Source organism: Alosa pseudoharengus, unplaced genomic scaffold, assembly GCF_046254945.1.
Source record: "Alosa pseudoharengus isolate Yale_2024_CS ecotype anadromous, Long Island Sound unplaced genomic scaffold, YU_APseudo_1.1 YU_APseudo_1.1_scf_1, whole genome shotgun sequence".
In the NCBI taxonomy this organism is placed as follows: Eukaryota; Metazoa; Chordata; class Actinopteri; order Clupeiformes; family Clupeidae; genus Alosa; species Alosa pseudoharengus.
Genome location: NW_027468564.1, coordinates 13,441,669 through 13,457,151, shown reverse-complemented (window position 1 = coordinate 13,457,151; position 15,483 = coordinate 13,441,669). Strand labels below are relative to the sequence as shown.

General features: G+C 41.9%; 1 protein-coding gene across 3 annotated transcripts in view; it reads left to right on the top strand.

Annotated features, from left to right (window-relative positions):
* The first annotated feature begins 13,903 nt into the window (after positions 1–13,903).
* The window catches only part of LOC143121372 (uncharacterized), a 31,580-nt gene continuing 30,000 nt past the window's right edge, over positions 13,904–15,483 (top strand). For all 3 annotated transcript variants that reach the window (XM_076281747.1, XM_076281740.1, XM_076281732.1), the window contains exon 1: positions 13,904–14,146. In XM_076281747.1, the coding sequence (XP_076137862.1) occupies positions 14,083–14,146 (64 nt within the window). In that variant the 5' untranslated portion in view covers positions 13,904–14,082. The remainder of the gene's footprint in view (positions 14,147–15,483) is intronic.

Genomic DNA, 15,483 nt, shown 5'->3' with positions numbered 1-15,483 from the left:
GATGTGACATTGGCACAATTTATTGTCTTAATCCTAGCCTTTTCCCTAAGACACAGTTTATCTGCAACAGCAATTGAAGATCATCTGAAATTATTAAGCATCCTTTTACCAGCAAATAACATATTGCCACATTCTCTGCATGTATTCAAACAGCTCCTTAAAGACCCATCTGACACCATCAAATTACATTTCTTTTGCCAAGGTTGTGGGGCACATTTATCAACACAGAACACAAATTGCTTGACCTGTGGTGAGGAAACAAATAATGGCAATCTCAAAGAGGGTAACTTTTTTATAAGTCTTTCACTAGCCAATCAGATTCGTGACATCATACAGAGAGAAGGTCTTAGTGACTGTACAAATGCTATACTGGGCAAAACTGATTACAAACCAGGAGATGTGTCCTTATTGTGGAACTGTGACGGTGTTCCACTTTTTAACTCCTCATCCAATTCTCTCTGGCCCATTCGGTGTATTATCAATGAACTGCCCCCTGAGGTGCGTTATAAGAATGTTTTGCTGGCAGGAGTCTGGTTTGGACAGGGCAAACCTGATATGGCCACCTTTTTGCACCAGTTTGTCCAGGACATAAAAGACACCAATGCAAACGGCATTAAATGGGTCCATCCTGAAACTGGCATCTCTCAAATTTCCAAGGTTTTCCCTATTACTTGTTCCTGCGATGCAGTGGCAAAATGTGCAGTTCAAGGTATCCATCAGTTTAATGGCTCATATGGATGTGGGTACTGTCTGAATGAGGGAATGGTTGTGGCCAAAGGGAGGGGTTATACAAGGGTGTATCCTGATGTTGAGGCTGACATGAGAAGTCACAAGCATATTGTTGAATGTGGGGCGAAGGCAGTTAATGAAGGTGTGAACCATGTCCTTAAGGGCTATCTCAATTCTCTATTTTACCCCTTCCCCTTCCCCTTAGTTTTGCGTGTGCAAGTGAGACGAAGGGCTATCTCAATTCTCATTTCGATCGAGGGGTAGGGATAAGGGCAAGCGGTAGATACCCCTTAAAACCAAGCAAGATCGGGAGCTTACTTGAAACCGAGGGGTAATACCCAACATACACCGCTCACACCGGAAAAACAAGCACACCGAGATATTAATTGACATGAAATGTTGGCATTATTGTTTTATGTTGCATTCAATCTTGTGACCATATATTGAAGGTCCTATTCTTCATGAGGAAGTTTTCAAAAATCGCTGTTTTGTGAATGTTAACAGCACATCATTATTTGCGCAAATGTCTCGCATTTTACATATTTCCATGTCTGATATACCCCGCGAATTGGCAGCATACCATGTCAGAAATGTAAAGTCCAACATCAGCTAAATTCAATGAACTTTTTTACCGCTTGTCTGATATGAATGCTGCATAAGCCTATTGCTGCCGACTCCTCGCATAGGCTATTACAGGTAGCGATTGCTTCTGATGTCAAGTAATGACCATTTGGATATTATTGTAAAATATCGAAGGAGTTGTGGGATGTTTACATAGCAAACTGCATGTTTATTTTGTCCCCCATCCCTGTTTCATTCATCCGGACCAGGAGGTAGGCTAGGCTACGAACGAACATGCACGTTCTGCTGTTGAAATAATTCCTGAATGGTTTTATTCCGAGCTGAAAATGCAATGATAGCCTATTTGACAGAAGACATGTTGCTAATGACAAAATATTAGCTTTCAGTGTGGTACAATCTCTAAATTACGTTAATTCAAGTGTTTCAATCATCCCGCTCTCCCTTATGGTTGGCTAGTGGTATCTCATTTCCAAGGGGAATATTTTTCACCCCTATGTCTTGCCACGCGGTTTCGAGGGACAAGGGCTAGGGGTAAGATAAAGGGATAGGGGAAGGGGAAGGGGTAAAACAGAGAATTGAGATTGGCCCTAAATCAAGCCTTTTCATGAGCGTTTGGCCTATCCTACTTTAAGGCAAAATTATTTTTTATCTATAAACTAAACTGTTGGTCATTAAGAAAACATAATGGTTGTGTCATTATAGCTTTGTGTAACCCAGACATCAGCAACGTTCATTTTACATGACCAATCACTCTCGTGGCTGCCTGAACTTTCCCTGTCGTCACGGCTGCAACTTTCGCACTCGTTTGTGCTTTTTAGCGCCGTGTTCATCAGGTCCCGGGACACCCGTCTGAGCCTCCATGGACCATGTCAAAAATGAATGAAAATTGGCTTATTATTAACGAGTGTTATCAATTTGAGCGAGTATGCTACACATACATTTTTTTTCTAAAGATACAGGACTGCTGCAGACAATGACCTGCCAACCACCATAATGTAATAGCAACCCAAGATAATGAACTTGCTGTCCTTATAAAAAAAAATGGTCTCGGCATGCACATGCTTAGTCCAATGGTATAGTGACAATATAGGCTACTCAAGTGAATAAAGCAATTAGCCTAATAAATAAAACATTTGTCTCACTCAGTACATATACATCTCGTAAATTGGTAAGCCACAGAATATCCCAGCGTCACGATTATTATATTTCAAGATTCCAATCTATCCCACGTAAATATGAAAAGTTATTTCTACTGACATGCTTCCTGGTGACATAAAAACACAAATGGTTTCTCTTGATAAGGCTGACATAAGAGACATAGGATATGCATTATACTTTCCCAGATGGGTACAAATCCCTGACTGTCCTGAAAAATAAAAAAAACAAGATATAGGATGTATAGATTACAATGACAAATTCAAGGTCTCAAAGGGTTAAGGTTTTTTTTTTTAAATTAGTGAGTGAGTGCCCCCCCTCCCAAATCTCACTCCAAGCTGAGCTCAAAACTTGAGAACCCTGGATAATTAAGCAATATAGCACGTGTAAGTAATTGTGGTTAATAATTACTTAATATTAATCTTAGACTGGCAAACTTCAGGAAAAACTCAGGAATCAAGTTTATTCTGTTACAAGCAGAGAGGGTACAAAAAATGGTCTATGTAGGCCTAGGTTGGCCTGTAGCCAACCTCTCCTCTCTTCCTCAGTTCTTCATGTTCTAGTCCTAGTCTAAGTCTGAATCTGACAAACATTGCAGTTTAGTTACTTTTAAATGCTTTAAACAAAGAAGAAAATGGCGCCAAAACAAGCCCACATGATTGGTTCTCCAGTTGGCATCAGACACACCTACTCACACCCACTTCACACCTATCTGAATAGCATGAGGAGAGATATCTTATATATCAGAAATATCACTTATAGAATGTTCCAAACATTCTCACAATCAAATCATAACAATCCTTGTACTGAGACTATCACAATGATACCAGACATGAATACATTTACATTTCATGACACATGGATACATTATATCAAGGTAACATCAATTGTCCTGTATACCTGATAGCCCTTGACCCACCACATTAGCATTTGATTGGGGGAGGGGGAGGGTGTCTTTGTTTTAAACCAAGAAGGGTCACATGGCAATTCAATTATTAATAATTTTAACCGTAAATGTATTGCTATCACACGAGTGAGAGTGGGATTGGTCATGGATATTCCCACGGGTGTTGTTCGGCCGTAGCAACGAGGCCGGAGGCCGAGTGGCGCAGGCAACAACAGTTGTGGGAATATCCATGACCAATCCCACGATCACGAGTGCTATATTGCCACGATCACGAGTGCTATATTTGCAACAATTCTACCACAAACTAAATAATCTGAAAACACCCCAATATTGTTTAAAAATGTTAATTTCGACATTGTTCTTACGCATCAAAAAATAGTTCCCTTTTCAATAGACAGCGTCTTGGTTGCTAGTTAACCAACATTCCAGATCCCTCGTTAGATACCGTTACGGGTCTTTGTGGTTTACGTGTCTTCTTGAAAGAAATGTTGAAAGTCGGGCTGAAATCACATTCATATCTAGGTTTGCTGCATGCATGTTACAAGGACACTGGGCCATGTCATGTAAGGGACATGGTACTGCAAAAAAACGGAAACATAGCCTACATTGCAGAATCACTCAACTTTATTAATTTATGGTGAATAAATGTTACAATACTGTGCACAGCCTGACGTGACGATTCTAGCACGTTAGCAGCGGTTAGCTAACTATGCTAACGTTAGTTATCTACAAATCTCCTCCAAGTGACAATCATATTATACACAATGCTGGCAATGCTGAGAACAATTAGCATCCTCGTTTATCTTACTTACATTAAGTTGACTGTGTGGCTTAATCCACAGATGTGGTGAAGCACTGTTTTGTTATGGTTTGCTAAGGAGTAACCCATTGCTTAAAATAGTGGAGAGCTGGGATGAGAACATTGTGTCAAATCTTCGCATTGTATCGCGGAGTGATTAATTATTAGCTGTGCAAAGTCTGAGTTGAAATGTCCAGGGATATTCCAACTCATGGAATGTCTCTCGGCCAATCAGAAACAAATAAATAGTTCCATGGAACCCAATTGTTGTATAATAATAATTTCCTTACAGTAACGTAAACGTTTCTTCAGTTAGGAGCAGTAGCCTACTATTTTTTTTTTTTATGTTGCATTCATTTTCATTGGCAAAAGCTATAGCCTAATATGCATGAGAATATAGATTTGAGGGAGCTGCAGCTGTCGCGCCTTCCAGTTAGCTTCTAAGTGGCTAGGTTTCCTTAGCGGCAACACCACTTCCTATAAAACAACAGGCTCACCTTAGTTGGCCTACCTCACCAGGTAGGCCAACTAAGATCCCTGGTTTCTGTAAACTCTGCCGATTCGGCTATCCTTGGTTCTCTGGGTGTTCGTCTGTGAAAGGTACGTGCTATTGCCTCATCTGCTACACGATCATATGAATGTATTTAACTGTTTATCTGATGTTAAACTTTGGACAACAGGTGTCCTACTGTCGCCAGACGCTTCCGAGTAGTTGGTGGGTAGCCCTACTACTGAAGGTAATAGTCAGTGTTGGGCAAGTTACTTCAAAATCGTAATGTACTATGCATTACTTATTACTGTCATTTAAAAGTAATTTGTTACATTATAATATTACTGTCTCTGAATTGTAAGGCATTACACTACTATTGCATTACTTTTAAGTTACTTTCACCAAAATATCTAGAAATATGGATTTGCCATTCTAAATGCAGTTTATTACGCTCAATGCAGCTTGCTCTTCCAATGGAGGGAGATGTGGTATAGCATAATGACTGAGCTAGGCTTAAGGCAACAGTAGAATGCAATAGGCGCAGTGCTCATAATGCAATACAAGGAACAATCATAGTCAGAATTTTGTTAAAAACCGACAAAAAGTCAGTCTGGTAAATTGTGATAGAAATACTGTAACTTTAAGGCCTAGGCCTACTCATTAAAATCAATAGAGAGCCTACTATATTGTAAATCAAAGCTTAAAGGAACCGTATGTAAGATTGTGGCCAAAACGGGTACTACAATCACTTTCAAATTACTGTAGAGCGGTGTATCCCCTTCCCCTCCCCTCTGACTGGCAGAGTTGGCAACCGGATGACGAAACACTACTGACTTTGTGATTAGTAGATAGGTGGAGGGTGGCGCATTAGGCCAAAACACAACATGACAACATCAACATCAGTTGAGGGCTGCAACTTCACTTTTTAAATTACAATATCCTGGCCAGACTACTGTTGTCAGTGATATAAGTATTTTAAATGAACATGATTTCGTAATGTCTAGTGACATATCAGGGCAATTTTATGATTAATTGAAATACAATTTTTACATACGGTTCCTTTAATAAAGACATGTCAAGATGGTGGCCTGCTGGCCATTTCGGTGCCCTAAGTGAGTGGCTTTGAGTGAGTGACATTTAAATGATAACTCAAACACCTAAAGTAAAATAAAAGGCCTATTATTTACAGACCATTACTGTGTATTTTTAAACATTAATTTCTGAAGAAATGCTGTTTTACTTATAAATGGTGCACTGTCACTTTAAGAGCATTGATCTTTACGTTGTCATAATGCCCTTTTGCCAGCTCTTATTTGTTTGAGTTACATTGATAGCACAATATTAACAATAATATGCACAATGTTAAGTTGTTTTAAGCAACCTTCATTGCTTTGGAAATGGAAGTATGCAATGACATGTTGCTTCACATTTCGTTTTGCGAATACAAGTAAATTATGAGCCTGGTATCCACCTAGCTATCTGAATGGAATGCGTTTCAGTCGACTCAGCATATAATGTGCTTCATGTAGCCTAAATGCTTGGAAAACGATTGATTGAAGACCCACCAATTCTAGTACTACGTGGTGATTGAGAAGCCAAAAGGTATCAAACTTGCATGTAACATCGTGTTAGTGCATTTTGACATTGTAAACGTTATTGATGAAGAGTGAAACGCAGTTTGCAGTAAAGCTACTATTCATTGGTTACATTTGGGTGCCCCCTCTGTCCTTTGGTGCCCAACGCAAAGTGCGTGATGCGCGTGGTGGGAGCGGTGGCACTGCCAGGCTACACAATCTTTTTCTGCATTTCTATCCCTTTATTCTCTTCAATTTAAGTTCACAGCACAAAGCTGAAATGCACAACAGCATAGTTTGTGTTTTATCAAGAATCAAAAAGATTAGCGTGGCACTACTTTAGATGTTTCATTAATTGACTTGTGCTATTTCGCGAGCTGAGAGATCTTTCGGTTTCGCACACAAAGTGCACTAACTATTATGTTCTTCATAGCCTTGTCTCTGACAAGCTGAAAATAATGAGTAGGCTTATGTCCATCCCGCAAATAGAGTCCGCCTGCGAGTCTGCTGCAGCCACAGTCATATTCAACCAGTATCAGGAGATAATGTTCTACTATTTTGCGCGGATTTTTTCTCCTCTGTTGTTCTCGCGTGGTGTTTGCGAATATGTATCAAAACAAAACAAGCGCTTAATTTTGGGTTAAACTGCATTGTAACGCGCGTTACTGAAGTTTGTACCGAGTAAATATTACCCAATTTTTTTTTTGTAATGCCTTACATTACCGCGTTACCGCAAACAGCAATATATTACAGTAATTACATTACTTTTGTAACGCATTACTCCCAACACTGGTAATAGTACACTATTTTAATCATTGTTGTTCAACGTCAGGCTATCATGTTTGTGAGGTTGTACATATATTTAATAGCCACATTGTAACGTAGGTCTCGGGCGAAGGACGGTTCAACGAAGCCCTGCACTGTTTACTAAGGAACCTAGCCAACAAAGGTAAATTTATTTGTAACTCTCGTTTGAGGAGAAACATTTGCCTGTAAACTCCTTTGCTCTTATGTATGTCTGTTTACTACCTATATGTGTTTGTTGCCGCTGTAGTATGGTGTTAGCCTGGGTGTTCCCATGCTGCCTTGCGCGCGATTTGATTCACGCTGCTAAGGCAGCCTGGAGACCATGGAGCAAATTTTCGCCTGAGATAGGAGACCAATCACAGAACAAGGGGGAAAGCAAGACGATGATGAGCTATGCACAGACGCATTTGATAGACATCCGTGGCACCCAATAAACGGATCTGGGCATTTTTTTCAAATACGAGAAAATGAACGTTTGGGTCCCAGACCACGTCTCATTGAGAAGTGGTGGCGCTAGCCAGGCTAGTATGGTGTAACACATGTGAGCTAATCATGTCCTCAGCCTATGACGTAAATGCCTGTCTCGCTGTATCTGACATATGCTTGTGTACAGCAGTGTTCTCACGCCGGCTTGTAGTGACGAGTGCCAGGGGTCCCCTTGCCGTGTTGTCAGGGGCGGAGCTAATGCTTCACTATAGGGGGTGCGACGATCTTTAGTGGGCCCCTATACTGTCGGTGTTTATTCCAACATCATGTTTTTATTTAGCCCACTTCATATTGTGCTTATTAGAGGCTGAGGCATTTTGTTTATGTCCTGATGACCTAGTCTACCGTTTAGTTTATGCATCGGTGCAGCTGTGCGTATTATCAGGCAACTCAATGAGAGAGAATTTCCCGTGTGTGTTCACACAAAGTTAGCCCACCATTACCTTCCAACTGCTTCACAACTGTGCAGTATCCCATTAACTGCTCGACAATAGGCTATTTACAATTTTCTTTAAAATTTGTTGTCAAAATCAACGTTAATGTTGTTTGAGCAGGAGAGGGAATAATAGCCTACGCACGCAGCAATTACAAAAGTTGTGGGCTAGGCTACTTGCTTTCTTTTACTATGGTTGCCAGTTATCAACACACAATGTTAAGCTAATTCACTAACTCAAGACTTCAAGGCTATCATGGATATAAAACATTTTTTGGAAACAATGAAAGAGTGGAGGTAGCAAAGGATGGAGGCAGCAAAACTAGAGGAGTTATTTCAGATGAACAAGGTAGGCAAATGCTTTTCAAAACGTTACCATTATAATGTTTACTGATGTTAAAGCGCGAACGCTGTTTAAGCCATACAAAACGGTAAACTAGAACAAAACTAAAGGTAACTTTACCCTTAGGGTCGTATAAAGTTGTCCAAATGAATAGGTCGTTATTAGGCGTTATTGTTGTATATTGCATTTTGTACTAGGCTACTTTTTAGGTGGCCAATGCATGAACGAAACCGGGAAACGGACAAATATTAAGCCTTTCAATGTTTTGTTGCGCGCGGAGGGGTAGATGCGCTGAACATTCATTCCTGCTGGCGCGCCTGATAGTGACTGCTGTTGTCGCGGCAAGCTTAGGCCTATGCTCCTGCCTCTAAATAGGCACAGTGTAGACTAGACCTACACTGTAATAAATGCAGCCTGTAGCATAGGCTACTTCGGCAAACCCAGACCGGTTGTGGCATCAGTTTCGCTTTTAAAACGCAACAGTGTAGCGAGAGGGAGAGTGCGGGCTATTTAATTTGCAGCATGACAGACGAACTCCCATTGTGAGCGCACTCGGGACCAGTGGCATCTTTAGTAGGCCTGACATTTTAGTAAAAATAAGCATCAGTAAATATAACAATTAATCAAGATAGATTTGGCCAAAAGTGGGCCCCCTTTGCGGTCGTGGGCCCGGAGCGACCGCCCCCCCTGCCCCCCCGCTCCCTCCGCTTATGCGTGTTGTGTTTGCTTTTAGGATGCACTGAGGTAAAGTAGAGTGATGCCTAGTGTGCATGTGTAAATCCTGTCAATGGAAAACTGTTATTTGTTGATTGTGTATTGTTTATGGATGGCTGATTCTGACTATTTTGTGTCTCCAGAACCAGTTGCCACTGCTGTTTTGCCTACTGTAAAATGAATGTAAAGTAGCTTTTGCCGTTTTGTTTGTTTTCTTTTCTGTTTAGTTGGTTTCATTTGGTATTATTTGACTTGGCCGTTACCTTTTAGCCTCCTGTTGCCTCTCTCCTTCACGGCATTAGGGCATGTGTGGTACTGGCTGCCCCAGTAGTTTGTGTGGTGGATTTCTATGACTTAAAGGATGCATGTATGTTTTTTTTATAAACTGATATTACTGCAATTATTATGAGACTTCAAGGCCTGTACACATCTTAAACAGACCAGACCAGCAGTCAAGGAGTGGGGTGAAGGAGTTCACAGTGACACCTGGCTAGATGGTCGAGGTGAAGGAGTTCACAGTGAACTAGATGGCCGAGAGCGAGAGGATGATGTAATTGGATGATGTAATGGTGGTAACAGCAAGGCCAAGTAACAGGTGGCAAGATAAAAAACCCTGTTACAACTGGAAAAAAACAGAATCTGGGAAAACCCCAGAAGAAGACAGTTTTGCATATAATTTATGCATGATGAGACAATGGGTTCCACCAATAGTCGTAACCTTGGTGGATGCTGATAGGCCAACAGGTGTCTTTCGAGGGAGGCGAGAAGGCCCAACTTCAATGTTAAGGAGTATAAAAGATAGGCCGCAGCCATTTTGATTTCAGATCTCATCGGGGGCGCCAGCTGATGACATCTCACATCACCCTATTGCTTGACAACTGGTCTGGACATCGTTTAGGCTGGACTATCACTGCAATACGGTGAATAAAGATCAGCAGTCTTCAGAGATCTCCTGTCTGCATTGTCTCCTTCGGACGCTTTGTTCCAGAGTGCTAATTAGTAAGTAGTTAAGTGATATTGTTCATTGGATTCGGAAGTGGACCGGTTTTTCCACGACATTTGCTACCAGTAAAATCCTTCCTTCAGCTTTGCTCTACTGTTTTCTCAGTCACCGAGTGCTAACCACCCCCCCCCCCCCCCTCTCTTCTCCAGAGTAATAGTGAAGCTGCTCACGGGGCAGGTTGCCGGATCTGAGTCCTCCTCATCGCGCACTGCTTACAGTATTTTGTAGTGGTAACGTGCACCTCACCATTTGCTGTGTTCACATTGTTGCAGTAGTTGTGCCTATGCGTGTGTGTGTGTATGTGTGTCTGTGTGAATAGGCACCAGAGTCAAGAGCACGAGTTGTGTCGGCCTCACACTTCTCCCAGGACAGGTAACCGCTCCCTATCAGCTGACTAGCTCTATCTCTCCCCTGCTACTGTCCCAAAGAGTAATATCCCTGGTGGCAGCCATTACCACTTCCCCTTGCCGTTCACCCCAGCGGGTGTACGCTCTAGTGCTTAACCTCGTAAATGGCCTTTTAAGTGAATTTCATATTAATAAATCTTGTTTATTTTTGTACTGGAATCACGTCTCTGTCTTTACTTATCTTATCTGTGTGTCTCAGCAAGTATACTTGGGTTTACAATATATCTTGGTGTGAAAGGCCCCAAGTGGCGTAGTCGTGCACTTATGTAGAGCCAAGACCCTATACGTACAGTCGGTCACATTAGCACAACCATGCAGGTTCTCTGAATCTCAAGCTCTTTAGCCTAGCATCTTAATGCTGTATTCACAGCACGGTGAATGACAAACGGTGACAAAATGCTGTTTATGAGTTCATAGTCCCTGATAAATAACCAGGCTATCACGTTTTATATGTTATTATGATCACGCATCGCATTACCATGGGGTTAATGTGTAGGTAATGCTACGGTTAACACATGCCCACCATTACACTGGAGAGATGTTAGAAAACTTTTAAAAACATTTTTATTCTCACGAGACGCTAGCTACTTAAGGTAGTTCGCTCATTATCTCAGATCAGTGAAGAACTACCAGAGAAAACTCAGACAAGTTAATGTTAGACTTAGACTAGCTGTGTTACAGTTTATCGTTGCAAAATTTAAATCTCCATGCGCTTTTGTAGGCTACACGCAGTCTCAAAAACACTGTTTACAACTCTTGAGTCACGTACTAGGTCATTTTTTTTATAACGATAATTTAGATAGGACTAGGCTACACTTATGGGGTGGGTGCTATTGCGTTTTCTAAAGAATCTCCCGTCTTGGTTTTGTACAGAAACTAATATTAAGTGACACATACGTAAAAGGGAGAAGAAAAGGTCACCTTCCGATATTTAGCAGGCTACGGTCTGGAATTTAATTTAATATTGTTGTAATGGTAGGATAACTACACAGTTTACACAATAATTACACTGTGTTATAAATATTGTATATCAATGCATTTATTGTCTGTCAATTACCCAAAATTGTGGCTCTGTCTCTCATTGAACAGTAGCTTATTTAATGCATTCTAATCCATTGTCAATCACTTCCGGGAACTTTTTGAAGTTTACATGAACCACGTGACCTTAACGAATTTTGAACACCCATTGTCGCAACTCTACCTTTATATGGCTCTGGCTTCATTGAATTCAACATAGAATTTTAGAACCTTCAATTGTTGCGGAACTTAGAATGTTCAAAAACCTACATCTTAAGCACACAAATGGATCACTTTGGAATAAAATCACATCATCAGCACCAGTATCTGGTATATAATCTCAGACAAACAAATATGGGTTTTGTTAAAGCAACACCAAAGAGTTTTTTGTACCTTAAAATAATGTTTCCAAAATTGTTTCCGTGGTTCATCAACTCGTAACAGGGTGAACAGCACTTCTGCATTTGCTTCGCGGCCCTCTATCGGCTGTAACCGCACTATGTAAGTTTGCTAGATCGGGTAGCGGGTTTGTAGTTCGATGGAATGAGACATAAGAAACTACAAATTTGACTTGCATGATGTCGCAATACATCATACTTTCATAAAATCATGCAACATATTCTACCTTGTCTATGGACATCGTTATTTGCAATGCCGTTGCTGGATAAACAAATAGCGTGCGTGTGACAGAAGAAAAGTTCTTTGGTGTTGCTTTAACCTAGGTGGATAGTTACTGTCAGGACACACTGACTCAGACAGAGAATTCAGATCCAGGTTTTCAGATTTAATGATCACCACGGTAAACAAGGAAGTTGCAGGCCCAAGGCTTAGCAAACACACAGGAGACACAAAGTTAACAGAAATCCGGCAAAAGGTCCAAAGCACAGAAGATTCGCTAAAGAGTTCAAATAATAAGGTAGTCCAAACAAATGATCTAACTTAACTGGAGATTCCGGCAAAAACTGGCATAAACGTGGGAAGTCGGGAGCAGAGAGCTCTTGTGTCATTCTCTGATGAGACCAGACATGGAGTACTGGGGAAGTGGGGTAAAAATAGGGCTAGAGTCCAGAGCAACACAGGTGTAGGGGAGAGTGGGGTAAATATAGGGCTAGAGTCCAGAGCAACACAGGTGTAGGGGAGAGTGGGGTAAATATAGGGCTAGAATCCAGAGAAACACAGGTGTAGGGAATTCAGTAATCGGGAAAGTGAACGGGAGACATGAGCTGTGAGGGTCTGATTGATGGGCTTGGCTGAGGGATTGAGGGACTGATTGATGGGCATGGCTGAGGGATTGAGGGTCTGATTGATGGGCATGGCTGAGGGATTGAGGGACTGATTGATGGGCGTGGCTGAGGGATTGAGGGACTGATTGATGGGCATGGCTGAGGGATTGATGGTCTGATTGATGGGCATGGCTGAGGGATTGAGGGTCTGATTGATGGGCATGGCTGAGGGATTGGTTGAGTCTAAAGGTGAGTGACTGGGGAACCTGGCATGGCTGTGACAGTTACATAGTTTAGCATATAATTAGCAATAATGAAATCGAATATTTGTTTAGACAAGGTGAACTTCTCCCCACTGTGGAATGCAGACGGAGATTCTTCAAGGAAAGGAATGCAAACACGCCCATCACCTTACCATCCATTTATGTCATTACGGTCACGAATATTTATGGATAATAGTGTCAGCTAAATTCAAATGCTAAATGCAAATGTACATTATTAATATCTTAATTCTGAATACACAGATTCTGATCACACTACATGAACTTGCTTATGGTATCACAGTTATGCAGATGTGGTGTGTGTGTGTGTACTGTATGTATGTGTGAGTTATGGTATGCTCATGTGTGATGTTATTGAAGAGCAACTGGGAGAGTGTGTGTGTGTGTGAGGTGTGTCTGTGTGAGGTGTGTGTGCGTGTGTGTGGGAGGGGTATGTGTGTTAGGAAGAGCACCTGGGAGAGTGTGTGTGAGGTGTGTGTGGGAGGTGTGTGTGTGTGTGTACTGTATGTATGTGTGAGTTATGGTATACTCATGTGTGATGTTATGACACAGTTATGTGTGTTATGAAGAGCAACTGGGAGAGTGTGTGTGTGTGTGAGGTGTGTCTGTGTGAGGTGTGTGTGTGTGTGTGAGGTGTGTCTGTGTGAGTGTGAGGTGTGTGTGTGTGTGTGAGGTGTGTGTGTGTGTGAGGTGTGTGTGCGTGTGGGAGGGGTATGTGTGTGAGGTGTGTGTGTGTGCGTGTGGGAGGGGTATGTGTGTTAGGAAGAGCACCTGGGAGTGTGTCTGTGTGAGGTGTGTGTGTGGGAGGGGTATGTGTGTTAGGAAGAGCACCTGGGAGAGGCCCTACGGAAGAGGGAGGACCTGAAAGAGGACAGCCCCTTTCATATAACATGATCATCCATGAAGTGAACACTGCATTATAGCACAGAGGAATAGAGAGAGAGGGATAGAGAGAGAGGGAGAGAGAGAGGGAGGGAGAGGGATAGAGAGAGAGACATATATAAAGAGAGAGAGTAAGGGAAAGAAAGTATTCAGGAGAGAGAGAGAAGGATAGAGAAATAGTCAGGAGAGAGAGAGAAGGATAGAGGAAGTCAGAAGAGAGAGAGAGAGAAGGATACAGGAATAGCCAGAAATGGTGTCCGCTGGTTCAGCTGTTTGGCTGGTATGGACCACAATAGCAGCCCTGCTAGTTCAAGGTAAGTTTCCTTCTCAGTGTGTGTGTGTGTGTGTGTGTGTTCAGGATAAATAACATAGGGGTGTGTGTGTGTGTGTGTGTCAGAGCTAGTGAGCGGAGCAGAACGCGAGTGAGGAGTGGAGCGGATGGAATGTTGTTGGAGCACGGAGCGCTTTTTAATTTAGAGGCCGGAGCGCCCGCTCTGTTCTGCTCCAATTTCGCTCTGATACCGCTCACACCACGAGTCTGAGGCATGACCAAATCCACCCAGAATTCATGTCTTCCTAATGAAACCAAGACTGTTCAATTTCAAAGATATTGGCCATAGTAAGTTCGTTGATGGGGATGGAGTTCGCTAAATATATTTAGAAAGGAAACTGATAAGTCATACAAGTGTACTATTCCTACAAAACAACTAGATACTAACAATGTAGAGCAAGAACAATCATGTGGTGACACTGTTCCAGTGAGTAAAGATTAATTTTGGAATCTAAAAAGACACATTTTGCGGAAAAATGTGAGCATATGAGAAAAAGAAAAAATTCGGCTGTAGATTATTTCTTCCCTTTTTAAATTGGAGCGAGCGTGGAGCGATTTCACTGGAGTGGGATGATTTTTAAGTGGAGCGGGGAGCTAAATTGAACGGAGCGCCCTGACGCGAATTTGAGCAGCCGAGTAGCGAGGAGCGGGATATTCGCACCACTCAGCCCCACTCACTAGCTCTGCTGTGCATCCTTGTTTGAGTGTGTGTGTGTGTGTGTGTGTCTGTGTTGCAGGTACCATATTTTCTGGACTATAAGTTGCATCAGTCAAAAAATGTGTCATGAAGAGGGGAAAAAAACGATATAAGTCCTTATAGCACCGGACTATAAATCACATTTATTTAGAAATGTAAAAATCCAAAACCAAAAACTGACAGACTATGTAACTGGACACATAGAGGCCAAACAGATTAATGTTAATGAAGATGAAGGAGTGAAGGCAGTCAAGAGCCGATTCATGTCAGTCAGCAGGAATCAGGGGTGAAAGTAAGCCGGTACTGGCCAGTACGGAGTACCACTAAAATATTCGGAGAGGGTACGCCGTACCGGAAATAAAACTATACTGTCTCTGAAAAATATTGCACTTTCAGCATGACAACACAACTGCTAACGTCAAATTACCAGAAGCAACACGTTTCCCCCAAAATATATTTAATATACATCGTTCTGAACTGTATCTGAATTGTGTCTAAACCTCCCGTGCAGCTGGACAGACAACGAGGAAGCTATAGCGCGCGTAGACTACAGTAGCCTACAGTAATTGCGCCAACGTGCACTGGTATCCAAAGTGTTTTAGCAGACGGACGTTTCTTGGAAA